Here is a 26420-nt window from a genome sequence, read left to right on the forward strand (position 1 = left end):
CAGAAGACCAGAGTTAGAGGAGAGGACCTTCCGCTCCAGTCAATGCTTCGTCTGAGACAGTGAATTACATTAATGGATTTTCAGGGCCTGAGGAAGATCTGTGCTTCAGAAACACAGAAATGCAATATAATTTACTTAAGTCTGCGAGTTCTATGCTAATTATCGGTATTCAGGCCGCTCGGGTATTTCCTCCAGTTTCGCTGCGATGTAACTGGTACATGATGCTGCGTCGGCTGCAGGGGCGCCGCGTGACTGACACGCGCCGCGGAATGTCACTAAGTTGGGATCCGTCGCCTCACGCGGTTACAGAACGTCCGCGCGAGAACGTCCGTGGTTTACTCTCGGCAGCTCTCAGGCGAGCGTTATTGTTAGCGTCCGTGTCACACCGCGTGTCACGTCAGCGCGACGTACTTACAACTTTAAATCCGGACTTTCTGACCTGCTCTGCCCGTCCGACCCCCCTTCCTGCGCCCCCACCCGGTGGCAACCGCGCCTCGTCTTCCGGATCCTCGCGGACCGCAGCGGACTTCGGGGCCGCAGCGCGAGGCACGTCCCAGCCTCGCCCCGCGGGGCGCCCTGGCGCTCGGACACGCGTCCTTGGGCAGCGAGCGCGCCTGCTGCTGCCTCACACCAACGCTAAAGGAAACAAAGGGAAAATTAACTCTTACTGGTAAAAAAGGGGGTTCCTCCAAAGTCTTCCCCTTCACAGAGCATCACTCAAGTCCAAGAATGCAGCCCTAAAACCCCGCAGGTCACGCACGGGTCGAAGAAGTTTGAGGCAAAACCCACAGTCGAGGGGCCCCTCCCCCACGACCGGCGCCTCGCGCGGAGACTGCCGGGATCGCGGCGCGCCCGACGGCCTCAGGGGCAGCCAGGCCCGGGAGCCCTGGGGTTGGGGGGGCGGCTCCCGGGAGCCCCGCGGGCCTACGCCGGCCGCGCCCCACCCCCGGCTGCGGGAGCTTCGCGCCGGCTGCTCCTCGGCCGCGGGTAGGCGGGGTCTCGGCCTTTCCCGCCTGCGGGCCCCGCCGCCCCCTCGTCTCTCGGGCCTCGCGATGTTTCTGCAGCCAACGGCATAGCCGGCCCGCCGCGGCCCGCGCCACCGCCCTGGTCCCGGGGCGGGATGCGGCGGCACCCGGGGCGCTGGTGGCTGCTCCTGTGGCTGCCGCCGCTGTCCGCCCCGCCCGCAGGCGCCGTGCGCGGAGAGGAGGCGGCGGCCGCGCTCTCAGGTAACCGGGCCGGGGGGGCCGGCGGGGGGGCGGGCGCGGGCTCCCAGCTTCCGGCTCTCGCGCGGCCCGCGCCCGGCAGCTGCTCCGCCCGCGCCCGGCGTCGTCGTGGGGGGGGGTTGGGGAGGCGGGGAGCCGGCGGGCGCTGCCTCGTTCCTCCGGGCTCACCCCGGGGCGCAACCGGCACCGCGCCAGGCCCAGCCCCGCTCCCCGCCTGCTCGGGCTCCCTGGTGTCTCGGGCGGCCCCTGGGCTTTTTTTTTTTTTTTTTTTTAAGATTTTATTTACGTATTGGACAGAGAGAGACAGACCGAGATCACAAGCAGGCAGAGCGGCAGGCGGGGGGCGGGGAGGAGGTGCCCCGCCCAGCAGAGAGCCCGACGCGGGGCTCGATCCCGGGACCCTGAGACCATGGCCTGAGCCACCCGGGCGCCCCGCACCTGCACGTTTTCCTGGTTTTAACAGAAGCAAAACGGCTGAGCTCCGAGTCTCGCCCGGTTCCCCCGTCGGCCGAAGCAGCGGCCGTGGCGCGGACGTGCGGTGGTTCGTGTGCGGCCCCGCAGCTTCCCGGCCCCGGCTGCCGTCCCCGCGCGGCCCGTGGAGACGCGTGGCTCGCGGCGGAAACGTCCGTGCTTCTCCCGGGGCGGTTGCTGTGGACCCGGGCCAAGCGGGCGACGGCTTCGTCTCCGGGGTGAGGCCGGGGCTCCTCCGCGGACGGGCTTTGTGGCCTGGAGCGGGACCCGCGGCCGGTCCCGCGTGACCCGATACTGCGTGTCCCGCGGCGTCGCTGCGAGGTCAGCGCGCGGTGGGACGCGGGCACGAGGGACGGTGGCTGCTGGGGTGCCGCTGCGGTCCCCTGGGGGGGGTGCTCCCGGGATCCCGCGCGGAGGGGCAGCTGCTGCTCACAACGCGCAGAGCGTCGTTCCGCCCCGCCCCCACCCCCGCACAACGTCCTTTAAAGGTTTCCTGGAGCTGTTGTCCACCAGCTTCTCATCTCATCTGCCGCCTCTGTTTGCAGGGAGCAACCAAGCCTGGTCTTGCAGGCTGGACAGAGGACCTCCTCCTGCGAGGTCGGGGTTCTTTGTCTAAGGATGGAGATGACGGCCGGATTCTGCCGGAGCGGCCAGCCCCTGGGACTCTTGCAGTGACTTCCACTTTGGGCGACTGCTCTGTACCGGTGGTCATTGAACACTCAGTTGTTGAGTGTTCACTAAGTGTCAGCAGTGTTAAAAGTGCTCTGAGTGCATTATCTTGTCCAATGGCTGTAATAGTCCTCTGAGAGCAAGTACCATTAGATACCCATTTTATAGATGGGGAAAGGCAGGCTTAGTACTAAGAAATGTAACCATTCTACACGGATCAACAGATAAATCACAGACGTGTCCAAGACGGAGGGTTTCTGAGCATGGCAGCAGCCAGAAACTTCTAAGTAGGCCCGGATCAACATCCAGAACCTTCACTTCTAGACTTTCCTTCCATGCCCCCATCCACTCATAGAATTACCTTGGTCCGGGCCCATAGTCTTTATGGACCGTCGTTTTCTCATCATACGATAAAGTTGTTCCATTGTGGAATGATTTCCAGCATTTTCTTCACCTTTTTATTTCCTTCTGTGAACCCAGTATTTCTCATGTTTGTGTTACAACATTTGGTGTTAACTATGACTTCTTTTGTTTGGTTAGCCAGAGAGCTACATAAATGCATGCCAGAACTACTGTTCTGCCCAAGACATGCAGGAGGTACACTGAGTTGATAAAAATTAAAGCGCAGAGCCAAGAAAAATGGCAACTTATGAAGCCTTATAGCAACTCTTGCCATTCCAGATACACCTTATATGGGACAGGCTGTGGAGCATCCTGGATCCTGTGGTGTGCCAGTGACACCACTTTGGAACCCTTGGACTAGACTAGATCGAAGGAACATTGCTGCTGTAAAAGTGATTTTATGAACTGAGATCAAACAGCTGGGATTTCCTTTCATAATAGGGCCCATTTATAACATGAGAAGCTTGGATTAGATGATACTTTATTGTTGTAAAATTCTCTTCAATGCACACACACCCTTCCATAAAATAGAGAACATCCAGAGCCAGGCTAGCTTTCTGTCACCCTATTTAGAGGAAGGTCAGAGGCAAGTGACAGGAGAGGCAGGTAGTTGGCTGGCTGAACATTACTCATGGTTTGCAGTCCAGGTTGAGGACCCTTGAAACCACGTGTTGTCTTATGATGTAGTTCAGGCCACCGTGTTGAGTTCCCAGGCTTGAACTATGTAGTGATAGGTCGTTTGAAACCACAACTTTCAAATTCATCTAAGGAGAAGAAAAATCAGTCCTTGAAGTTAAAATCGGCCTGAATGTATATCAGTACGTGCTAATTTCAGATTCATTTTCTATGCACATTCTTGGAGAAACAAAAATCAAGATTTATAGTCAATTCTTGTTAAGCTAGGGTTAATAGAATAGAGAAGTTACCTTCTAACTTTGGTGCTCCATGCTAACTCCTTTGAAAATATGAATCTACAAATAATACCCAGAAAAATCCTTCCTTTGAGCTTTCAGGAGCTAAGTTTTGTTGGTTTTTGCTTTTTGTTTTTATTTTTTTCCCTCTTCTTGTCCCAAAAGAAAAGCAGTAATAGGCCAAATGGAGAAAATGGCTCTCTAATTTAATAAGTGATTTTATTATTCTGTTATAGTTTCATCTGAAGATATTTTCTTCCCATATGAGGGCCATATGAAGGTTAAATTTTTAGAAGGAACATTGCTGAAGTATTTTTATGTTGGAAGTTGTTTAAGATCTGCTGAGATTTGAGGAGTGTTTGTGCTTTTTATTTTTAGCATATTCTATAAGTAGGCTTAAGTACTACCTGCCTTTTTCTGAAGTTTTGAATATTTTTACTTTATGTATGACTAAATTCTTTAACTTAAATATGTCATTTTACATTTAGGAAAACTAATAAATGACAAAAGCTGTACAAAGTAGTAATTTTAAATGTAATTTATTAAAGCAGGTGATAACCCATCTGTCCCTTTTTTATATAAGCTATATAGTCTTAAATTAGATTAATTGAATATTTATAAATTGAGTACTATTAAAATGAACTAAGGAATCTCACTGGGTAAGGTCACCCTGACTCAAATTCTTTGGTAATATAAATAATTGTGCTTTGTCTTAGCAGTCTGGGAGCAACTGTCCAGAAAGTCAGAAGTCAGTTTTATTGCAGAATTAAGAGAACCTTTTGAGGACTGCAGGGAGTTACAGAAGGTGATGATCATGTCATGGCTGCGACGCAGCCTTGCTGGGGGTAGGCGTAGGAAGGATGGCATTCAGGGCTGGCCCTGCAGATCTTTCTCTAGATCTGGAATCAGGTTTGAGGCCGTGAATACCTGGGTTGTGGGGCACCTTCTAGGGGTGGAAACATACTCAGCCTCAGGTGGAAGCAGTAGCTGTCCCTGGGCAGGTATTGTTCTCATCTGATCAAATGAATGATTATTATTACATTTTTCTCAATCCCTAGAAATTCCCTTTTGTTTTCTGAATTGTATTGTGAGAGGATTTTGTTGGTATTATTGTGATATCTTTGGGTTTGCCTACATCTGCCTCTAGGAAGTTCCATCTTGACAGAATGAACCAGCAAAGACTGAGGCCCCGTGAATAAATGATGCCCGCAGACAGCAGGCAGCTTCCCAGACTTCGGGACTCGAGCAGCTGATAGGTTTCAGATAAGCAGTCCAGCTGCTGCATCTTCTGTTCCCTCCCTCAGGTGGAGATGGAGGAAGTAAAAACTGAATAGTAAAATGTCTCTAGAAGAAGCCTAGATAAACAGTGTTGATTGTCACAGTCACCGCTTTATGCTTAGCCCAGCTAGCCCATGGCTTAAGGTTTACATGAACTGCATGAAGCTGGATTTGGGGTTTCTTGTAGCTGTTTCTAGTTCCTTAGATGTTTAGGGGCTCTTAAGTGAACTGAATGAAGTTCATCTCCGAAGAGAGTTAGTAATAACGAGGGTAGCCAGAGGACACCGTGAAATGCTAACACCGTCTGTTATGTCTCATGTGTTGTGTAAATTTGACATCAGCTTCACCTCAAAAGCCAGAGGCCACTCTGGAGAATTCCAGGGGGAGCACCTCACAACATGCCTTTAGTAGTGTTTCTGTGGGTATCCATACCAGAGCAACCTACCTCTGTCTGTACTTTGCTTAATCCTGTAGAGGACCGAGGAGAAATTCAGAGCAAGTTACTTTCATCTAACTGGGAGGTCCCTTTTGCAGGATACACTGATGTACCATATATGAGTAAAAAAAAAAACCAGGCTTCCTGTTTCTTGCTTCTCTCTGTTCTTCTCTATCCGGGAAGGATAAAGAAGGTCCCTAGCCCAAGGGATCGTAAGGATTACAGCTTTCAACCCTGTAGTTAATGTATATTGATGATGAGGTGGGGTGAGGGGGAGATGTAGCCTGTGGGTTCCGTGGGTGGGATGTGACCCAGGCTGGATGGGCTGTCTGATTACATCAGGTTGCTTCAAGGGGAAGGCCAGAGTGCACCTCCTTTTATGGTGCTGACTGGTACCGGGCAGCCTTTTACAAAGATTGGCCAGGCTTTCATTGTCTCTGCTACGCACGCCCAAATGACCCACCAACACTCTCAAATTACAACCTACGTACAAAAGGCAGATATTTAAAGGCTGGGGATCCGGTAATGAACATGCTGTCCCTAACTTTATGGAGAGACAGAGTATAAACTAACAATAGTATGAGGAAAAATAAAGCAGAGTGAGAAGAAAGTGGGTGAAAGGGGTTGGTGTGTGCCATTTTAGACCGTGGGGCCTTCCTGAAAAGGTGACGTTTGGGCAAACCTCAGTTATCAGGAGAAGCTCTGCCAGAAGCTGGGGAGCGCAGGTTGCAGGTCAAGGACTCAGCAAGTAGGAAAACTCGAGGCAGGAGTGTCTCAGCATCTTGAGCACGGGAGGGCTGGTGTGGCCTGAGCAGCTGAGAGAAGGGAGAAGAGGAGAGAATGTCAGAGGTACTAGATCCTTGGAAGGGAGGGTGGATTTTGTTATGGTTGCAGCCTGAAGTCATCGGTTTTCAGCAGGTAAATGATGTGCTCTGATTGATGTTGTTCAATGATCTATATGCCGATTGGAGAATGGCCTGTAGGGGAACATCACAGGGGTGTGCTGGAAGCAGGGAAACCAGGCATGTACAGTAATCCAAGTGCAAGGAGACTGGCTTGGATGACAGAGAAGCATTTACTTCTAAATTCAAATTATCGCACTGTATTACACCATCTTGCTTGTAAGAGTTACAGACGTCACGTGATTTAGGAGATGGTCTTAGGACCAAGTAGAAAAAAACTCATTGGAGGGCAGTGTTTGTTTGCAAAGTTCAGGTCCCAGAAAGAGGTTATTCCCTCAAACAGCTAACAAGAGGAGTAGTTCCCTGTTCTTACGGAGCTGATTCCTTGAAGCAGTAGGGCTCACCGGGAGAGGCAATGCAGGCAGCAGCCCTGGAGTCGCCCTTAAGAAAAGTGCCTAACAGGGACGCCTGGGTGGCTCAGAGGGTTAAAGCCTCTGCCTTCGGCTCAGGTCATGGTCTCAGGGTCCTGGGATCGAGCCCCACATTGGGCTCTCTACTGGGCAGGGAGCCTGCTTCCCCCCACCACCTCTCTGTCTACTTGTGATCTCTCTCTGTCAAATAAATAAAATAAATAAAATCTTTTTTAAAAAAAAAGAAAGAAAAGAAAAGCGCCTAACATTGGGCACGAGTGTGGTATTAGGAGAAAGCCTGAAGAGAGAGCTGGCTGGAAGTCAGTGTTCGCACAGTGGTCTGGGGCTGCTGCGGTCTGGACCTGAGGTGTCCCCATCCTTCCCCTGTTCTGTTGGAATGCACTCCCTTTCCAACAATAGGCAGGGATTCCCCTCTTTTATTGAGGACCCCCGGTGTAAAGTTGTCAGCTCTTGCCACCTGGTTTAGCCCTGTTCTGCTCAGAGACACCATAGGAGACCCTAGAGAGGCACAACGAGGGACACCAGAAGGCCGGTCCACAGCCCTCCTTCCAGTCCTACCTCTGCTTCCACTACCTGGAGGCTTGTAATGTGCTTTCGCTGCTCAGGTGCTCCCAGGTTCTACACTGCCTCTGACATGGTCTTTTCTACAGCTGGCTGCGGCCCTTGGATGGCCAGGAGTGCCCTCTCCCCTGCGTAGGCTGTGGCCAGGAGTCCTTTGCATCTCAGATATACCCGAGAATTCGCCTCAGCATGGGGTGTTTTGTGTTGGTCACACTGGTTCTGCATTCTCCTTTTGGTCTTGTTTATAAACAGGCCATGCTGGGGGATGCGTTTTTAATTTTTCGTATCCTCTATGCAGAGGGCCTCTGGACCTTCCTTCACGTGCCTCTTTGAGACCTGTCTCGTAGACTCTTGTGTTTGCATCTCAGACTCTCAAACTCAGCAAATTTGTTCATATATTTAAAAAACATATGCATTTCCTCACCATGTTAAGAGTAAAGATTAAATGATTTGGCAGTGTCCCGATGGAAAATACTGGATTCTCTTGTGACTTTCATGTGGTCACATGGGTGGGCACTCTCTGCGTCTTCTCCCCAAGTCTGTCTGCACTTTCTCCAGCAGAATGCTCAGGACGCTTCTAGCGGGCCGTGGACCTGTGTGGACTCATTCAGTATCATTCCTGAAGTGGATGAAATTGTGACTAGTTACTAGTTACTCTGTCCTTGCTCATCTTCGCTGTAGCGGGTTGCGCTCGCACTTCCCTTGAAGGAGATGGGGGATGGGCATAAGGTCCCTTTCTCTGTGTGCCCACAGCGTTCGTTCTCTGTTTCCTGTTGACAGAGCCAGTGGTGACACCTTATCCTGGATCCAGAAGAATTTAGGATTTTCATCTCAGTTCACTTTATTTGTTTTCCCCGCAGAAAGTGGTTTATTGCTTTTAGAACAAAATATGATGCTGTCAGAACTTTTGTTCTGAAGAAAAACAGAGCTTGAAAACTTCTCTAAAACATGATTTTGTCAGCTGATGGAAGTAGGCTCTTCAGCATAGAACATTTCCCACTTGCAACTGTGTGAGGCCAGAGCTGTCAGACTGGAAAAGGCGAACCCTTAGAACTGGGGATTTTTGGGGTACCTGGGTGGCTCAGTGGGTTAAAGCCTCTGCCTTCGGCTCAGGTCATGATCTCAGGGTCCTGGGATCGAGCCCCACATCGGGCTCTGCTCAGCGGGGAACCTCCTTCCCCCTCTTTCTCTGCCTGCCTCTCTGCCTACTTGTGATCTCTGTCAAATAAATAAATAAAATCTTTAAAAAAAAAAAAAAAGAACTGGGGCTTTTGTGCTTGTGGCTGCTGTACTGAGTGTCAGGTCTGACCTCCTTGCCCAGACGCCTGCAGAGCTCCTCCTCAGCACTCACTCACACTCTCCCTCACCACCCTGCTCCTCACAGTCCTGTAGGGGATCACATATGGGAGACGTGACTCGGAGTGGTTGGATGGGACAGCCTGGCTGGTACCCAACTAATCCAGGCAGGGAAGAATGAGTTAGGTGGCCTCAGATGCCCCTTCCACAGCCGAATTCCCCACTTTTGGACACCCTGTCCTCCCCAGTGATATGTCCTGGGGCCAAAGCCATTGTTTGTAGGAGAGCAGGAGGTGAGCGCCCCACTCCCTCACAGCCATCTCTGTGGTAGATGACTACCTGTTTAGGTGTGTTTGTTAGGTGTTGCCTGTGGGGCAGGCCCGGCACCAAGCTACTTTGGGGGCAACACAGGCCAGGATTGGCTTGTGAGAACCTGGCACTATCCAAGAAGATCTCGAGGGCCCAGGGCCCAGTGCTGCCACTTCAGACCCTAGTCGGGCTGGGGGGTCAGCATGCCTAGTGTAGACCAAGTAGGGGCTCCCAGTAAGCACAGATGTCTGAGACAGGAAAGCAAGCCTGCCAGCTTGTGGCAGCCCTGACTGTGATCCCCAAGGGCAGATCTTGGCCTCCAACCCTGACTGAGGAATAAAAGGCATCTCACCTCATTTTAAATTCTGGTACAGAGGCAGCCACAGAATAAAATGAACCCCATTACTTAATAATTTTCTTATGCTATTTACCCTCTCTAATAAAGCACCTGTCTCTCCTCCTCTGTATATTATGGTATATGGTGTTGTGTTACACATTATTTAATGTTACATATAGCACACAAATGCACGTGTGTTTATACACACAGACACATATGTATCTACTTCTGTCTCCAGATTTCTCCTGTGCTGCAGACCCGTCCATCTTCACATAGTCCCACAACCGGAACTTAGTTATGTCCCAGATCGAACTCATCCCCCTTTCCCTGCCCGAGCTTGCATCTTCTCCGGTGTTCCTTATTGGCGTGAAGGGCCTTGCCATCTCTCCACTTAACAGAACTGTCCTTTCTTGTGCTGCCTTATCTAATGACTCTCCAGAGCCTGTTGGTCCCCAGTCATGAGTGGTCTTTAATCTGTTCGTTCTCCCTCCTACCCAGCTCTGTCCTTGCTTAGGTTGCTGCAGTAACCTCCTTGGTGGTTCTTCTGCTTTCAGTCTTCTTCACCTCTAAAATTGCACGTTGCTTAGAGAATGCTTTTTCTAAAACACAACTGGGTGCCTGTTGTTTCCCTGGTAAAACTGGTGATTCTCTGTTTGTCCTTCCCTCCCCTGCTCAGTGTCTGGAAGCTGACGTCTGTGGGCTGTATCACTGGGGCTGCTTCAAAGGCCCTTTGGTTCCCATTGTGTTTGGCCAGTGAGAGGCCCTGCTAGGAGGGCAGGAGACAGAGGCTGACGTAGTGCTCCCTTCGTCCCACCATCCCACATTCTGTCAGGGATTGCATCCCATTAGACTGTCCTCGTGGCTTGAGAAGCTCCAGTAACATCAAGCCCTGCTTTTGCCATTTCAGGCCTAGGGATGTTACAGGCTTCCTGCTGTCATTGCTGTCTAGGAAGTTCCGAGTGCCTTAGCTCATGGTGTTAATGCCTTAACTCTGCCCCAGCCTTCTGAACTCTTCCGTAAAACCCTGGGGAGTGTCAGCAGTTTCTTGCTGAGACTTTGATGCTTACCTAAAAGGCTTCAGTGCTCTGCATTCAACGCGCTGTCTGTACTCCTTGAAGTGGTGGCCACTGTTTGCTTCTCCCTGCAGATGTTGGAAGGCCCCCATGTATTCCCCATACTACACCATCCTCAGTGAATGACTAAACCGCTTCCCTGATTTCCCTCATCTCTTGCCGCCCTCTGACCTGTCTTCTCTGTCTCGCTGCCTCCGGCTCCCCCTTCAGTGCTCTCTCACATTTCCCCCTTTCTAGGAAGCTGCCCCCAATTCTTACCCTCTGCTCCAAGACTGAAGTACCTGTTCTCTGTGTTCCTACAGTACCTTCCATATATCCTAAGAGAATTGACACGGGACTATAATTTTTTTTGTCTGTCTCCTGTGGGCTGGAAAGACTGAGGGACTGTAACTACCATGTAGAAAAATTCATTGGTTAGAGTATGTAAAAACAGCATTATTCTTGTGAAGAAAAAGAAAAAAAAGATAAGATTCTGGGAAATAAAATATTTTAGAAAGTACTTCTCTTTTCCATCTCTCAGTTCTAAGGTGTAAAGCTCTGAAGGAAATGGATTTTATTAAAACATCTGATTCGGACTGTTACTGCTACAATCGAAATTCCCAAATGGAGTGGAAATATATGTGGTCAACTATGCAGGTAAGAGCCTACATTTAAATCATGTCTTAGGAACTGAGAATTAAAATGTTCTAGTTCACGAATAAAAAATAGCTTTTGTATGGCATAGAGCAGCGTATCAGTACGAAAGCTGACTCAGAAATCACATAGAGTGACCCAAGGGAAAGGGGCATGTGGAAGGGAACATTAATTCTTCATGCTTTTTATCAGCCCTTCTCCAAACCATTCCAAAGAAATATGGTATCCAAGTGAGCACAGTGTGCTCACTGTTCAGACACAACTCAAGACAACACCCTCTCTCCTACTTTCCAGAATAATTTCTAGCCCAAGCCCTTCTCTGATCCCAGGGATGGCCAAGATAATAGTTAATCTCAGTAGCCTAGTACTTCCCTTCATTCAGCACTTAACATATTTATTAAGCACTTGCTAAGGGCTAGGAACTATTACTGGCTCTTAGGATACATCAGTATCGTAGGATCCTAAAACAGATCCCTGTTCCTATGATTTTTAGGCTCCGAGGGGTAGGAGGTAGAGAAGAAAATTATAAAACGAGTAAGTGCCATGGAAACAGAAAATGCAGAGTAAGGGAGGTGGAATGAGGGAGGTGGGGAGTAAGTTACAGTATAAAAAGAGTGGTCAGGGTAGTTCTTGTTGAGAAGGTGATATTTGAGAAAGATGTTAATGAAGTTCGTGAGTTACCAAGATACTATACGAAGAGAGCGTATTCTACGCTGAGGGAAAAGATAGGACAGCGTATCAGAAGGCACAGGATGTTGATTTGTGCCATTACTGATGATACACACCACTTTGATCACCTGGTTAAGGTGGTCTCCGGAAATTTACAATTTTACCACTAAAAAGTGACCATTTTGCCCTTTTAATAAATGAGTATTTTGAGGAGGTAATTTGAAACTATGTAGGTGTCCTTTTCCTCCCTCATCAGGTTTTCACTTCCTAGTTTTATCATCCATTGATGATCCTTGCATGAATCAGTTATCATCATGATGTTTATCAAATGGTCATTTTCTAATTCCACGATTCTTTCCACATCCATCAGTGCTCTTCAGTAAGGAAGAGGTTTTCCTCCTCCAGTTTGTTTGTATCCACACGGTGTCACGATTGCCCATTCATCCAGTGGATTACAGTCTGTTACCTCATTATTTACTCTGACGTTCACATCGTCCTAGATTTGGCCAGTAAGAGCACCTTTAAGGTAGCTCATGTGTCCTTTTATTTTGTGCCTATCATTTGAGCATCTTCTGGTAAACAAGATGTTCCAGGCTTATCTTATAATTTCTTCAGCCCAACTCTGGAATCATACATTTTTTTCAAGGAGCATTCAGCGTTGGGTGTATTTATTAGTGCTGGGATACCATTGTCATATGTGTACACACAGAAACATACACACCCATACACCTGTGGACGTTCTATTTCTGTCTCTCCATCTGTTGAAAAACACGAGTTCTGGTATCTTCCATACTACTGGGTTTGTTCTCATCTCCTTGCCATATTTGTAACTTTTTTCTCTGATGGCGGGAAACTAGTTTTCATTATTCTCAATATATTGATTTATTTGTCTAATTCTAGAATAGTAATTTATTTGTCAGTATTTGTTTAGAGTATGTTTTACCTCTAGTGTGAGAGTGTATAGTTTAAATACTGTGCTCCAGAATCACTTAGGTTAACTCATTCCCACACACCTCCTTTAATATGATTATATTATTCATTTGAAATATATTTTGTTTTATTTGTTACCATTTCCATTTGAAATATATTTGTTTTTATTGTTTTCAGGTTTTTTCCCTATCTTAGTTGATCTTATTAACATGTATTAGTAGGGTTGGAATTAATATGGTTTTAAATTGCAACTCTATGCAGAAGTATTCTCAGAGAAGTGTCAGTCCCCCTCATTCCTCTACCTATTCCTATCTAGCCCTTGTGGGTAGCAGTCTTACTAGGTTCTGTATGTTTCCTGTGTTACTTTCTGAAAAAGTAAGCAGTGGTGCGTGTTTATAGACAGTGCTAAGGAGTGAGTTTCGCTGGAGGACCAATAGCTGAGCCTGGGTCAGTCTTACACATAGGGAGGAGGAAGGAGCCAACAGAGGAGAGAGAGAAGGAGCACTGTACAAAGAAGGTGTTAAAAGGAGAAGGGAGTGATGAGCAGTGCTAAATGCTGTTCGTGGATCAAATGTGGTGACTGAGAATGAATTGGCTGTAACAACGTGAAGGCTGCTGGTGACCTTGTCAGGGACAGCCTTTTGGGCATGAAACACTCCATGACTGAAGAGGGTTAAAGAGAGAATTGGAGGAAAAGAACTGAAGACTGCAGGTATGGGTAACTTTTTAAGAGAATTTGATTGCACTCGGAAGCAAAGGGATGGTTGGAGGGGAAAGTGGAGTCAATAGAAGCCCCCCCCCCCGCCCCACCCCGCCATGGGAAAAGTATCAACATGTTTGTATGCTAATAGTGATGTAGGAAAGATGTTAAGGTTTGAAGCCAATGGCCAAGAAAGAATTCTTGAGACATCTTTGGTGCAAAAGGTGATTTCATTAAAGCTGGGGACAGGACCGATGGGCAGAAAGGGCTACACTGGGGTCACGAGGAGTGGCCCATTATATACTCTTAAGTTGGGAGGGGATTAGGGACAGCGTAAGTCTCTAAGGAATTTTGGAAGCAAGGTTTCCAGAACCTTGAGGGGGCTAGCTGTTGTTGGGAAAAAGTCATTTATTACTGCCTAATGAAACCTTAGTTATCAGACCCTTCAGTTGTATATTGGTGGGTCATATGCTTGGGGGATGATTGCCGACATGTATCTTGGAGAGATAGAGATTAAGGAAGTTTCCAAAGGAATTTTTGTGTGTAAAGTAGACTTACAGGATCCTGGGTGTTGGGCTAAGATTGCCTTTTGCCCTTAGCAAAGTATTAACATCCAGGCAGCTGAGTTTCTAGAGGAATGTCATTCTGCCCGTTTCAAGGACTTAACCAGTGGGCTATAGGTAGTAAGGAAATTTAATTTTTCTTTTGTCTTTGTTTCCCACATCAGTAGGATGGTCCAATAGAAAGGGCAGGACTATTGGTAGGATGTCCTTGAGTAGACAAAGGATACTCTAAAGGATACCTTTGAATCTCCTTTAAATCTCCTCTGTGGCAGAAAGTTCCTCCCCATAGGCAGGAAGCAGAGCACGTCCCTGCAGGTACTCACTGCTGGTTGGGTAATGGGATGGGAGCCTGTTGACTTCGTCTTCTTCCATTTTCAGCCAAGAGTGAGGGTGAGGAGGAGGTGTTGGTGTTGAGAAGGGAAAAGCTATGACATCTTTGTTGAAGAGAGTAGAGAGTAGATAGGAATGTGTGGTATGATCACCTGTAGCTTTACGTCCTATTTCAGGTTCACACTCGGGCTTGAAGTCAGACTGCTGTGTGTTTATCTGGTGCCATTTGGTGGTACAAATCCAAGCGTGAAACGGGTGGAGGGTTGGATTTTGCAGGTAGGGCTGACAAAGCAAGAGCGGTGCAAAGGAGGCGGGTACATGCAAGGGAATGACTTATAATGATTGACCTTGGAATTTAGCTGGAAAGGAAGGGGTGAGGAGCAGGGGGAAAATGCTTGATGTGTGGTGAGGTCAAAGGCTTCCTGGGGTCAAGGTCCTATAAGGGGCTTACTGGAAAGGTAGGAGTTGGTGGTCAGCCAGTGGGATGCATAAAACAACCTATAGAGGGCCTGTAGTTTGGTAATGACAGGGTCCAGGGTGTGGCCGTGGAAGTGATGAGCTGAGGCCCGGCAGAGGGCAAGAGTACAAGAGGGGAGGAGTTCAAGATGCAGAGAGTCAGAGCATAGGAAGGAGTTTGGTGTGTGTATTATGCGTATTGAGTCCCCGAGAAGTAGGACAGGAAATAGAGAGCAGTAGTGAGCCAGGAGCTGAAGTCCAAGAGAAAGGAGGGTAGGTAGCGGGTTATATCACCTAACGCCAGAGACCGAGAGCTGGTGATCTCCGTCTTCTTTTCCGGCTCACATTACTCTTGGACAAAGAAGAATATGAATAGAGAAGGACAGACAAAGGCAGTGGCACAGTTGTCATTGAATGAGCACTGGCTGGATTGTCGGCGTCTGCTTGGTACTGTAGCAGGTGCTTTGTTGTGAGACTTTAGGACCCGTGGTTGGATTCTTCATCAGGAGGCGCGGGTAGGGCGCCTGAATTACACAGGCACAGCTGATCCAGAAGAAGTGCTTTTCCTCAAACACAGTACACAGTGGTAGAGCTGGAAACCCCTTTATAGACCAAGTAGTTTGCCACCTGTTGCTTTCTGCCATCCTTTTTCACATGTCCCTTGGCCACAACGACTTGCTAGAAGAGGGAGATAAATCACCTACAACCCAGGGGAAGAAACGTCCACCTCGCAAAGTCTCTGTGCTCCAGTATGTTCGAACTAAACACGGATCTGTAGGTCCATCGCTGGGATCCCCGGAATTGTGTACATCTGACTGTCCGTTCACTCCGTTATCTCAGGCTCTCTTCACTCCTCTGCTCATGATTTGAAGGAGCTTATGTGTTTATGGATTTGTTTGTTCTTATTTTATAGGTGAAAATTACCAGTTCAGGCCTGCTCAGTATTGAATATATCACAGAAAGACATAATTGTCAATATCCAGAAACCATTCTATCTTTTATCAAGTGTATGATTCATAATTTTTGGACACCAAAGGAGTCTAATGAAATAACCATAATCATCAATCCATATGGAGAGACCATGTGCTTCTCTGTGAAACCTGTCAAGAAGATATTTGTCTATACAATTAGTGTGACTCGAAACAGTAAGTTTCTTTTCTGATTTTCTGGATTTCGTTTTTCTGGAGTGACATTCCAATAAATTGAGTTTTCTCTTCTTTCACTAACTACATTGACGTAAAACCTTTGTCGTGTGTGTCTGTCTTTTTTACTCCAGTTGTGGATTTCAAACTCTTCCTTGTGTTTGTGGCAGGCGTTTTCCTCTTCTTTTATGCAAAGACGTTGAGTCAGTAAGTATCCATTTTACTTTCTTAATTTTGTCAATTATCCTTTATCCTTTTAAAAAGAGGATAGCACAATTTTGACCCCATGCTAAATATTTCCACACTAGCTTGTAGTTCCTGCTGTGGTTTTACAAACAAAAGATCTGAAGATAGTGCTTGAAAGGCCTTTAAAAACTGAGTAACAGCACACGGGATATGTATGTGTATATTTCAGAGTGCTTTTACTTGTATTATTTTGTATTATGTATTAATATACATTTAAAAATCTGATCCTCGGGGTGCCTGGGTGGCTCAGTGGGTTAATGCCTCTGCCTTTGGCTCAGGTCATGATCCCAAGGTTCTGGGATCGAGCCCCGCATCGGGCTCTCTGCTCAGCAGGGAGCCTGCTTCCTCCTCTCTCTCTGCCTGCTTCTCTGCCTACTTGTGATCTCTGTCTGTCAAATAAATAAATAAAATCTTTAAAATAAATAAATAAATAAATAAAAATCTGATCCTCTTAACAATTGTGTCAGCACTGTATTGTTCTCATTTCATAGATGAGAAGGCCAGCATTCATCATCACATGACAGCTCTTGCTAGGGCTGAGATTTCTACTCGGGTTTTCTGATGCCAGATGCCTTGCTCTTTCTGCTAGAGTCAAGCTGCCTCCGAGATTTGTGGCTCTGATACAGAAGTTGAATTTAACAAGTGTCTGACTCTTGGAGAAACATAACCTGATATTTTGCGTATTACCACTTCTCTCATGAAAAAGGAGTCTTTTTCCGATAATATTTTACTTCTTAGCCTGCTCTTCTCAATCATGTTCATCTTTCTCGTAGTATAATTAAGTGCGTTTAATGTAATCTGTGGCCTTTAGAACCCAATGTCAGTCAGTTAACTCAGAGAGACTGGGCTGCAAGCCTGAGTCCTCCAGCTGGCAGATGCTCACTTGGGGAAGGTCTTTAATTTGTTGGTTCCTTTGTTTTCTCCTCTGAAATTCAGACCTGGCTAGCCACCTCACGGGGCTGTTGTGAATGCATGCACAGCTCACAGACCAGCGTCTGCTACATGGGAGGTGCTCAGTAATTCTTGCATCAGATTCTAAACATAGAAGGTAACTTAGACATTTTGTTTTGAGCTGGTGGCAAGCTATTTACCATAAATTTCAAGTACAGACTTCATTTTTTAAGAGTATAGGGTATAATTAAAGGTACCATCTGAGTTTTTCTTCTTAGTATTCTTAGTATCAGGTTAAACATGGTTTTAATACTGAAAGTCCTGCTTAACATTTAAATGGCTTTTATCTGCTTGTCTTGACAGAAGTCCTATTTTCTATTACTCTTCTGGGACCGTGCTAGGTGTTCTAATGACATTAGTCTTTGTCCTGCTGCTGGTGAAAAGGTTTATTCCTAAGGTAGGCATACTGTGTATAAATGAATAGAAGAGGGAAACCATGATCTCATAGACATGAAAAATTGATCAAAGTTAATTCACATTGACTGTGACAGTTCCTATTTAAAACTGTGTTTCTACATTGTATAAACTGACTTGAAAAGGTATCTTTCTCTAGAGTTTCCGTTTGTATTTGTTACTATATATACCATAAAGTAAGTATTAAGTTTTGGTGATAATTTTTTTGAGACCTTTTTACTTTTAGGTAATAGATTTTTCTATGAGTGGCAGGGGGCTGACCTGTGCTGAGTAGAAATCTGTCTTGTCTTAGCAGAGCCGAGGAAGGCCGCGATGCTGAGCAATCAAGGCCTTGAGTAGCTGCGTTGCTATATCTGGGGATTTTCTTCATTATTATTAGTTCCCAGAACACCTTTCATGAAAGAATGCTTTGTACTTAGCTGAGGATAAATAGTAGTTCATGATGATAACGTTGCAGATACTCTCTTTAAAGCTTGTAACACCGGCATCATTTCGAGATAAATTTCTTCTTTAAAATAGTGCTTTTCCAGTGTCCCGAGGATGCTGTTGAAATGTAGACTCTGACTCCTAGTCTGCCAGGGGGCCTGAGAGTCTGCGTTCCAGCAGGCTCCCGGGTGGTGCTGATGCTGCTGGTTCATGGACCATAACTTCAACAAGACTCTAGAGAGTATCTCAAATTGACATCAGTGCAATTTGATGTAGAAGTTTCTAATAGAAAGGGTTGATTTGTTTACTCCTATTTTTGTGAGAGTGAGTGAACCAAAAACTGTCATTTATTTTCTTCCGCACACAGTACAGCACCTTTTGGGCTCTAATGGTCGGTTGTTGGTTTGCTTCAGTTTATGCTGTGTGCGGATGGATGGAGGACCTCAAGTGGCTGTGGCATGAAAACAGAGTATATGTATTAGGTAGGTAATTTTTTAAAAGTATGTTCTATTGTTGGTAAAGCTGAAAAGTACAACTGGAGTCCTTCTTTTGAAATACATTTCTTTCCAGAGTCTAAATTTTCCTTTTGAACTAAGGAAAAGTGCTGTTAAAAGTATTTTTAAATTTTATTCCCACAGTTGATGATTTCAGTTCAATAGATCTCATTTTAGACTGTTTTTTCCCCTATGACATCTTTCTTAGTTTTCTGTACTAATGATCAAAAGAGCAAAAAAAAAAAAAATGTTTGTCTCTTTTGACTGCTTGTATGCCATTGAATTGTGGTTAAGCTCTAGCCAGATCTAACTTGTAATGAAAAAATTTCTCTGAAATGTGGTTCTTTCCTTTTCTTCATGTATTCAGCATGGAAGGTGAGAAATTCTAAATATAAATGACTAATGAAAACTTGAATTTTCAGAAACAGAGAGGCTATTAGGAAACCACTTGTTTTTATTTCATGTAACCAAAACCAAACAGCTTTTTAAAATTATTTATTTGTTCTACTTGGGAAATCATGGAGAATGGGAGGATCAGTTTTCTCCTAACCCCTTAGCACCAAATTTTTCACATAAGTCCACCCACCCAAAACAAAAGCAATCAATTTTTTGTTTTAATTGAATATTTTGTCTTTAGCTAACGCTCCTTTTTTTGATAAAGTATTTTTTAAGATTTATTTATTCATTTATTTGAGAGAGAAAGAGTATGTGCATGGGTGTAGGGAGATGGGCAGAGGCAGGAGAAAAATCCTTAAGCAGACTCTGAGCATGTAGCTGGCCAGGGGACTCAGCTGTGGGGTTCCATCTCAGGACCCTGAGATCACGTCCTGAGCCAAAATCAAGAGTCACCCGCTTAAACAACTGAGCCACCCAGGAGTTCCTATGATAAAGTTTGTTTTTATATATATATACTGGCCTGTATTCTTTTTTCTTTTTTTTTTTAAGATTTTATTTATTTATTTGACAGAGATCACAAGTAGGCAGAGAGGCAGGCAGAGAGAAGGGGGGAGGCAGGCTCCCCACTGAGCAGAGAGCCCGATGTGGGTTTGATTCCAGAACACTGGGATCATGACCTGAGCCGAAGGCAGAGGCCTAACACACTGAGCCACCCAGGCGCGCCCCCACCATGATAAAGTATTTTTAAAGTAAATTATAGAGATCATGGTATGTCCCCCTGACTAGTTCAGTAAGCATCTCTAAAAAACAAGAACATTTTCCTCTGTAGTTAAATAACAATTAAATTTAAAAAATGGTAAGTACATAAATTACTCAGGTCATGTTTAGATTTCCTAAGTGCCCTTGATGGTTGGTTGTGTAAGGGGAGATATAGTCCAGAACCATATTTTGCATCTGCGATGTCTCATAAGTCTTTTTAAATCCGTAACAATTCCTTTTTTCATCATAGTGATATGATGACGAGACCAATCTACTTGTCTTATAGAGTGTCCCACTTTCTGGATTTCTCTCATTACTCCTTTGTGGTGTAATTTAACTTGCTCCTCTCTCCCCTTTCTGAACTGGAAAGTCGATCTTGAGGCTTGCTTAGGTATGAGTGAAACACATAGTGGGATACACGAGAAATGCACGTTTCACGTCGGATCCCAGTAAGAGATGAGGACTGTCTCATCGTCCCACCATTGTTAGTGCAGAAACTGAGCAGAAACCCACTGGGGGGTGCAGTGGGGTCCCTCCGTTATAAAATCATACTTTCCTTTTTTAACTAGAAAGTAAAAATAAAAAATAGAGTTTGTAGCCAGCTGTGACATACGCTGAGGCTTAAATCCTAACCAGAGCAACCATGAGAACATTGGTCCATTGAGACTCTGGACTAAAAAACAGATACATATCGTAATAATTTATTATTGCATATCCTTAATTATTACAAAAGGCAGTGTCACATGGAAGGAATAACCATCCCTCTATGTGTTTTTCAGTCTTACTTCTTTGGAAAAAGAAATCATAAATATGAAGGCTTTCTGATATGTTCTTAGCTTAAGTTAATGCTCTGCCAGGATTTTTCATACAGCTTTTCAAGTTCAGATTTTCAAGTTCTTCTGCTTTTTTGCAGGCTATGTCCTAATGGTGGGATTTGTCAGCTTTGCTGTTTGTTACAAACACGGGCCCCTTGTCAATGAAAGGAGCATAAATCTCCTGGCGTGGACACTGCGGCTCCTTGCCCTGGTCCTGATCTACTGCGGGGTCACCGTGCCCCAGTGCTCTTATGCAGTCATGGTCCTCATCCTGTCCTTCAGGAGTCTGCGCTACCCCCTGAAAGCCTTCAGTTATGTGAGGTGGTGTGTATCTTTTTTGCCTTGTAAATTGGACATTTTGAGCTCTGGTTTTATTTATTGTTTTGGTAAGTTTCTTGCTCGTGTCATATTTCGTCTTATGATTAACTATATTTCATCTGGGGATTTGAGAGAGGAGGAGGCTAGAGAATGTAGTGTCGAATCCCATCTCCATCTCTCATCTTCATTAGTCTTTCAGGGAACTGCCCCCAGTTACTAGGTAATTACAGCTCACCCAGAATTCACTAAAATCAGTGGCAAAATTACTTGCACTCTGGGTTGCCTAAAATTTGTACTTTCATTCTACATTTCATTTCATTAGGGCCCAAGATTGCTTTAAAGGTATTTGTTGTGCTTATGAAAGAGAACTAGAAAAATGATTGAAAAGTACTATTTATGCTTAGCACTTTTTTTTAGGTTTTAAGCTAAGGCTTAAGCCCTTTAAAAATACAGAAAGATGAGGGAACTTCACTGCCACAGCTGTATTATGTCTGTCCTTAGTCATCGAGTCCAGACACCTTTTTTTGAGTCGGGTGCACAAACGGAGGGACAGTTTCTCCCCCTGAGGCATGCTCGTCGAGACAGCAGCTTACAGTTCTGTGTCTTTGAAGTGTTAAGATATACCTGATCAGGGACTACGGCACATAGAGAGGGTTCCCGGGAGTGCCTGAAGAAGAAATTACTAGGCTGAATCTTCATGAATTAAAACAGCGAGGTGAGTAAATGTGGAAAGGACTTTCCTGACAGGGTGATGGCCCGGTCTGGTAGCATCATGAGGCTGGCGAGCGCGGTGGGCATCGGCAACGCTGTGGAGGCATCACAGGCTGCGCTAAGGAATCTCGTCTGGGTCTGAGGTAGTGGAGGCCGGAAGCCATCATGCATTTCAGTCAGCGCTCTCTGCCTGCTGCTTGGACCAGAGTCATGAATCCAGTGGCTTTGGGCTGGAACCGAGGGGGCCATGCTGAGCAGGGGTCAGGTGCTGGGGCGCTCCTGAGGACTGTGGGAAGTTCTACAGTGCAGCCTCCTCAGAAAGGGGGCAGTCACTACTCAGCTTGAGCTGACTGTTGTCATGGAGGAGTACGGGCCCTGCCTTGCCAGATCTTCTGTTTTTTGTTTTTTAGAAAAGCTGGGAATATGGATTTGAATGTGAATTCTTATGTTTAAATGTTGGCAACTAATCTGGAAATAAAAATACATTCAGCAGTCAGGATCAAAGCGGAGACCGTGAACCTCCCTGGGTGGCAGGATGGGGCCCAGCTGTCTTCTGGCATAGGGGCTGTGTATAACCGGGAGGCCCCGAGGCAGTGACATCACAGACAAGCACGCAAGAGGTGATGAGGGCCTACAGTCAGGCAGTGAGGGAGTTAATAAATATTTATGAGGCAAACCTAGCCGAGAGGAAGAAGACTCTGGTAAGTGGTAGTTTACGGATCTGGGACTGCATATGTAACTGTGTCACTGTGTTAAGCACATACCAGTGACAGGACAGGGCCCTTGTGTAGAGAATGTTGGCAAGACTGAAAGGCAGCAGGGCCTGGTCGGAGGGGCTGCTGCTGGCGGCTGCTGCTCCTGGTCCTGCCTCAGAGGCTGACAGTGACTGGGATTACCAGAGGTCCCTCTGCTAGGAGGATGCTGGCCAGTCCACATTTCCCAGGCCTCCAGCCCTTTGCCAGGCTTGTGGCTTGAGGAACCCAAGACAGAATTTGGGCCTCTCTCTCCTCAAACATCCAGTTGCCATGCCAAGTGTGAAGTGTGTTCTGTTATCTGCATGATGGTCCTGCGCACTTGCACACTCTGTTAACGTGAACCTAATACGATGTTCTGTAATTTCCTTAGCTTCTCGTTTTGCCAGTGAATAATTATGTGAGGAACAACAGGATAAAACAGGAACATACGAGTTAACTAACAAACCAGAGAAATGATACCTTGATTTGTACAGTAGTTTAGTTTTACAAAGAGCTGTTTGAATATGCCCTAGTGTAGGGTCGCTACTCTCTCAGTCATCCTTGTTGAAGTCTCGCTAGAGGCCACTCACTGTGCTAAGCCTTTTACACAGAATACCTCATTTCATCCCCACAGTGACCTGTGAGGTAGACGTTACTGCTTTCACTTTGTTCTTATGTGCAAAGCGAGGCTCAGAGTGGCTAAGGAATTGCTTCTGTTGATTCTGGGGATAAACCTCAAAGCCAGAGTCGTGCCCTAGTCTTCTGCTCAGAGGCCAGAGGTTTTCCTCGAGGGAGACCGGACTGGTATTCAGAAAAAGAGAAGGAAATAATGTCAGCCGTGCCCTGATCTGACCCTTCACCACCACACAGTCTTCAAAAGTTTAAAGGTTTTTCAGTTCCCAGCCCTCAAGAGGATATCTGTGTAAACCACCTCCTGATCATTCTTAACACTCATCCAGATTTGGGACTCTCTGGTTAAATTTGAAAGCACCCAAGAATATTTTTATTTGTTTATTTTTTTAAATTATTAAGCCACCCGAGAATATTTTAAAAAACTCATTGTTAAATGTACAGATGCGTTAAAACGTTATCATCTTGCCATTTTTATGAGATTCTTCCCTTTAGGACTTTCCTGGTTGGGAAAAAAAAATTCCAGTCACGAGCCCCTCAGCATATGGCAAGGGAGGAATTACTATAAATTACCGATCCTTGTTCAGTGTTTATTCCTCGTCTCTGGGATTAGTCAGGATCTCCACCACCAGGTGGAGGTGGTACCCCACAGATCCTCCCTTCCCTTTTTTGGGTCTCTGCGCTAAGTGGTCGTTGATTCTACCAGGCCTCCTTAAGGGCGTCTCCCAGCATTGCTTCCCTTAGTGCCTAAGAGAGCGAGCGGGCAAGCATGACAGGGCAGGCTTCGTGGTCTGCTTGTGCAGTTAAAAGGCTCTGAGATGAAAAGCACAGTTAATAGGTCTGTCAGAAGTTGAGCCTCAAATTCCTAGAAATGTAATCCAGGACGGTCCAGGAGGAGAGGAAACGCCGAGCGAGGCCCAGCTGTGCATGCCGTGTGCCGCGGTCCCGGCAGGAGCCCTGAGCTCCGGTGTCCCCTCAAGGAAGTCAGGTGGCACTGTTCCGTTCTCAGAAACGTGTTTTGCGAGTCTCAAGGGTTGAGTTGGGCGGTCAGCTCTGACCAGACTCCAGCAGCCAAATGCCGCGTGTTTCAGGAAGACGACGCGGTGGCGGGCCGCACACACGCCGGGCAGGTTCCTCACCGAGGACGAGTACCGCGAGCAGGCGGACGCCGAGACCAGCGGCGCCCTGGAGGAGCTGCGGCGCGCCTGCCGCCGGCCGGACTTCCCGGCGTGGGTGGTCGTCTCCAGACTCCGCGCCCCCAGCAGGTAAGCCCTGCGCCGTGCTCCTGCCCACGTGGGGGGAGGGGGTGTGCGGGCGCCGCGGCGGGTCGCCTGGGTCGCCGGCGCGCTTCAGACCCGGAGCAGACCTGCCGGGAGCAGGTGGCGGAGGCTGCCGAGGAGGCTCTGCTTTCCCTCAGCGCCCCGACTCGTGTCCCGCTGCCAGGGCCAGGACAGACGCTTACCGGACGTGTCGGGGAGGGAAGGGCAGAAAGATCTCGTGCACGTGGGGGTCCCCGGTATGGAAGATCATTTTCACAAAGTTGAACAGGAGACACTCTGCCCCAACATCTTCTTCCCCTTCCTCATAGCCGTATCCGAGTAACAGTGCCCTCAGACTGAGCGTTGAAACGAAAGTATTGATGGGCTAAAATAACCGTGGATAATGAGTCTAGTAAGAAAGGGAGGGAATGAGCGAACGGGAGTGGGTATGTTCGGTGGCAGCCAGTGCTCGTAAGCGTGCCTGCTTCTCTGCTCTGCCCCTGAATTTCTCTACAAGGATCCCACAAGCCGCTGCCGTTTTTACATCCAGTGTATAACTGCTGTTCTCTATTGACATAAAGTCAGATTTAATTAAGGAAGATAGATAGCAAGAGAACATGTTATCTTCCAAATAAACCTTTCTGTGATGACATTGACCTTATTTAAAACAAATAAATGCTTATCAGATTTGCAGACTTTGTTCTCGGAGGAAGCCACTTGTCACCTGAAGAAATGAGTCTGCACGAAGAGCAGTACGGGTTCGGGGGCGCCTTCTTGGAGGAGCAGCTGTTTAACCTGAGGACGGCCTGATGGCCGCCTGTGAGTTCACTCCCTTCTGGACAAGGAAATGGGTTAAGGGCCAGGATCCTATTAACGTTGGCCAGAGCTGTTCTAGGGAACAGTGGCAAAAGCATTTACTATGGGAAGAAGTCCTACTGGAAAGGAAGACTGAACTATGTCGAAGATAACTTTTCATTCCTGGCGAGTTCTGATACTTACTGTGCTATAGGTTGCCCTCAAGATTCTGGGACAGTCGTTACCACTTTCCCTGAGTGAAGACTGTCATCAGGAACAGGGGACTCATGTTGATCTTCAAGGAGCCACTGAACACGAACACCTGCCCCATCAACACCAGGACGCTATATCTTAACCCTCTTAACCTTCAGAACCCGTGTCAGAACACTGGCTGGCTCTTCCTACGTGCTCTCCGTAAAAGTGCCGCCAGAGACCTGTGGCCGCTGGACCAGGGTTCTCCAGAGAAGGATCCAGAGGATGCTCGTAAGTGCTAGTCAGTAAAGGGATTCTGAGGTCATCTAAGATTGATACACAGTTGAACAAACACGCTGCAGGATTTCTCAGAGCCTTTAATGCTGCTGATGCACATTGTGAATCTCCTCAAGAGAAGTTGTGTGCAGCAGTTTCTGACTTAATTTGACCACAGATCCCTTTTTCATGAGATTAATATTCCTATGAACAGTTTGGAAAATGCTAACAATGGCAAGATTGAGGTTTGAGGAGGATAAATAACTTGTCCAAAACCATTTAGAGGCGTCACTGGGACTAGAACTGCAGCCCTAGCGTCTCCTGCAACTCAGGGTTAAGAAGAGACTTTCAGAGGTGAGCCTAGGGGCCATCTCCCTAGAGCCTTGGGTCTAACCATATTGGTGACTTTTTAAAAATTTTTTAAATAATGGACAGTTAGCTATTTGGTAACTATGATAGAGAAACATTTCTTAAGATTATATTTTAAAGCTTGATAATATTTTTATAGACATGTAAAAATTAGAAATGAGAATTATTTTCTGTAATTTTTTTGTATGTTGGAATTGAAGACATTTAACTTCCTGTGACATTTTGAGCTGACTGGTCCATTTTTAAAAATTTAGTTACATATATTTGTAACAGTTTCCTACCAAACAGATTTGTGATCTTTCTTCACAGAACACATCTTTTTTTCTTGATTCTCCAGAGTGAAATGAGGGACTGTGAACTTGAATCCTGGGGCGAGAAGGCCAACACTTAAGAGCCGAGAAATGCTGTGAGCAGGGCAAAACAACACAAGGGTTAGGATGGGCTAAACTGGTTAACTTTAAGAACAAACATGGGCTTTTTTGCTGTGATGGGTTCATAAAGAATAGAGGCATAAAGAATGAGGGCTCCCCTTTTACTGAAAGAAGCATTTCGGAGGAGGGGTGTAGAGAGAATTTGAAGCCGCTGTCCTGAGCCACGTTCAGCAGAGTGTTTCTAAATTGTTGAATGAGAGCATGGCTTCCATTTGGAACTTCTAGGTTGATTTTCAGTGATATTTCCTCTTTGAAACAGTGTGTCAGTGTTTTAACAAGTTTCTCTTTGGCCAGATACTTTTAATATTGGAGCTTTGCAATTTTTTGTGAAATGCACTAAATTCAATCTGTGCTTTCAGAGACTAATTTCAAATACCAAAGAATCTTCCATTCAGATTTATGATGATTGTGATGATGATGTTTTATAATTATAAATGGTTCTCATGTCTTTTTTGTTATAGTTTAATCTGATTTTTTTTACA

At 46.3% G+C, this 26420-nt stretch overlaps 1 protein-coding gene and 1 non-coding gene across 4 annotated transcripts; one reads left to right on the forward strand and one right to left on the reverse strand.

The window, feature by feature from the left end:
• The first annotated feature begins 1060 nt into the window (after positions 1–1060).
• NEMP2 (nuclear envelope integral membrane protein 2) lies at positions 1061–26420 on the forward strand. Of its 3 annotated transcripts, none has more exons than XM_032860221.1 (9): positions 1061–1226; positions 10820–10935; positions 15494–15725; positions 15857–15929; positions 17223–17316; positions 18127–18241; positions 20322–20547; positions 23708–23881; positions 24562–26420. In XM_032860221.1, exons 1-9 carry the CDS (start codon positions 1121–1123, stop codon positions 24683–24685), a joined length of 1260 nt encoding a protein of 419 aa, XP_032716112.1. In that variant the 5' UTR covers positions 1061–1120; the 3' UTR covers positions 24686–26420. The 3 variants fall into 3 exon arrangements, with proteins under 3 accessions (XP_032716112.1, XP_032716114.1, XP_032716113.1); XM_032860222.1 differs by lacking the exon at positions 1061–1226 and adding an exon at positions 8526–8873; XM_032860223.1 differs by lacking the exons at positions 1061–1226; positions 23708–23881; positions 24562–26420 and adding an exon at positions 7082–7338 and having other exon boundaries at positions 20322–20949.
• On the reverse strand, positions 9132–9268 carry LOC116869268. Its single transcript, XR_004383010.1, has one exon.

The sequence above is a fragment of the Lontra canadensis genome, unplaced genomic scaffold (genome assembly GCF_010015895.1).
Source record: "Lontra canadensis isolate GAN:19392208 unplaced genomic scaffold, GSC_riverotter_1.0 scaffold18, whole genome shotgun sequence".
Classification (NCBI taxonomy): Eukaryota; Metazoa; Chordata; class Mammalia; order Carnivora; family Mustelidae; genus Lontra; species Lontra canadensis.

Coding starts and splice junctions, on each gene's coding strand:
- NEMP2 (XM_032860221.1), top strand. CDS start 1,121: ATGCGGCGGCACCCGGGGCGCTGGTGGCTGCTCCTGTGGCTGCCGCCG. Junction 1,227..10,819: donor GGCGGCGGCCGCGCTCTCAG/GTAACCGGGCCG, acceptor TCCATCTCTCAG/TTCTAAGGTGTAAAGCTCTG. Junction 15,726..15,856: donor AATTAGTGTGACTCGAAACA/GTAAGTTTCTTT, acceptor TTTTTACTCCAG/TTGTGGATTTCAAACTCTTC.